At 47.8% G+C, this 2028-nt stretch overlaps 1 protein-coding gene across 1 annotated transcript in view; it reads right to left on the bottom strand.

Moving 5' to 3' along the window:
• The window catches only part of LOC120097847 (uncharacterized), a 7759-nt gene extending 6788 nt beyond the window's left edge, over window positions 1–971 (bottom strand). Inside the window, exon 1 of the mRNA XM_063276840.1 lies at window positions 914–971. Coding sequence (XP_063132910.1) covers window positions 914–971 — 58 coding nt within the window. The remainder of the gene's footprint in view (window positions 1–913) is intronic.
• Window positions 972–2028: the final 1057 nt, after the last annotated feature.

Raw genomic sequence — 2028 nt, 5'->3', positions numbered from 1 at the left:
TAACAGGATGGATAGTGTAGCTGGTCTTTGTTACTTTTGGGGTTCATTCTTCCATCCTTCTCCATCCCCTTTTCTTCCACCCTTAATCCTAGATAATAGAGAAGAAAAAGATAGAGAGTAAAGAAAAGAGATCCCTGAATAAAGTCATGGTCAGAAAGGGGGTGACACTACCATAAGACTATTTACTGCTGGGGTTGGGGATTTAGCTCAGTGGTAGAGCGCTTGCCTAGGAAGCGCAAGGCCCTGGGTTCGGTCCCCAGCTCCGAAAAAAAAAAGACTATTTACTGCTAATTAGGGGCATCAAGTTCCTTGGGACAAATGTGATCTTGACTGGCAGGATACCTAACTTCTTCTTCTTGTTTCTTCTTTGTTTACAACTGCTTAACAAACCACAAACAACAGCCCACCTATTGGGGCTCTAGCATTTATGTAACCTTGGAAAAGTTTCCAGAATTTCAAACGTCACACAGTTACAGAAACTATCTGCAGCTAGCAGAAACCTTGCCTCTTCCAAAGCATGAAGCAAAGCCTAGTCAGCTGCTGTGGACAACTGGAAGCAGCCTCACATCCCCACACCTGGGGTTACAGTGAAAACCTATTGTATAATACTTCTGTGGTTTTTTAAAGAAACCCAAACTCCCAGATTCTCGATACAGGATAGCCCTCTCATGTTTGAATTGCATGATGCGTCTTGAGTTGGGGTAGGTCCAGCTGAGTTCCTGACCCTCTGTATGTATACTGTGCAAATCTACCAAACCTATTACTGTCTCTTTGAGACAGCAGCCATGCGAGTGGCTCCTCCAGCACCACGCACAGCCCCTGGCAAACAACGCCTGCCCAGTGAATGTTTGTTGTGTGGGCTGGGCTAAGAGAGTGGGCCAACTCATCTGATCCAGATTTCCTTTTCACAAACCTCTTTTCTTTACCTCCTCATTCCTCTCCTGACTCTGCAGCAAATTTAGTGTGGTCATTTCTACTTCCCCATTGTGGTGACCGGACAGCAGGAGCCAGCCCCAGAATGAGCACATATTTATAAGAAAGAAGGGGGCTGGGTCTTCCCTAACGTCACAGGCGTCTGCCTTGGACAGATCCCTTCATTACCTGAATGATGTGACAGAGTGGATTTTCAAGTGCTGGACACTTCCCATGAACGATTTTCCCATAAGCCCTGCTCCCTCACAGGTGTGATCCCAGACTGATTCAAAACACCCTACAAATCAAAGGGAGGTTTGGGTGCAGCCTAATGACACATGGCCACCTCTCTTCTAGTCCGTAGGGAGGGGCCTGGGTCTGAATTCTGTGTTCAAACTACCGTTTCTGAAGTGGCTCATGATTTATCTGACAGACTCTGTCATTTGGCTGTCGGCGACAGGTTTGTGAGGGAAGGTACACGGAGACTTTCCGTGCCTGCTTGGCATTTGGAATTTGACAGTGAATTTGTTCACGTATTTTCCCCTGGAAACATTTGCCTGGCGTTTCTGAACTGGGAGCCTCTGTTCTCTCAGGCCAGACTCTTTGGGGATTAACAAGCTGACAGTGATCTTTGGCAGAGCTTTTCCACCTGTCTCAGCCTCGCGAGTCCAAGGGAACTGAACAGGACCCGGGCCTGAGTGGTTGTTCCAAAGCAGTCGCAAATGTTGACTCGAGGTCTACCTTGAAGAAAGCATTGAGGCAGGGTGCAGGGCTACATGTGGGATGTCCTACCTCTAACATGGCACTGGCAAACAGTCGGTGTCCAAGAAATGTTTGCTACTTCTGTTTCCAAGAGAAAAACGAGGAACAGCACGAATAGAGAGGATGGAGGCTGTGCTAAGTCCACAGGGGACAGTGTGACTGACCTGAGTAATCAATGGCTCTGCCTGGAGGAGGGGTCAGGCAGGGCTGAGCCGTGGGTAGAGGGTGATACGGGCTAGTAAAGACTAGTGGTTAGAGCCCGCACCAGCCGGTTCACTATCATTTTAAAGAGTGGTGGATTCATAAATAAACGCACAAGAGCAAGACAGCAATGATAAAATCTGGTCTGGGGAT

This window comes from Rattus norvegicus, chromosome 17 (assembly GCF_036323735.1).
Source record: "Rattus norvegicus strain BN/NHsdMcwi chromosome 17, GRCr8, whole genome shotgun sequence".
In the NCBI taxonomy this organism is placed as follows: domain Eukaryota; kingdom Metazoa; phylum Chordata; class Mammalia; order Rodentia; family Muridae; genus Rattus; species Rattus norvegicus.
Note: the sequence above shows the minus strand (reverse complement) of the source record. Positions and strands in the feature narration are given on the sequence as shown.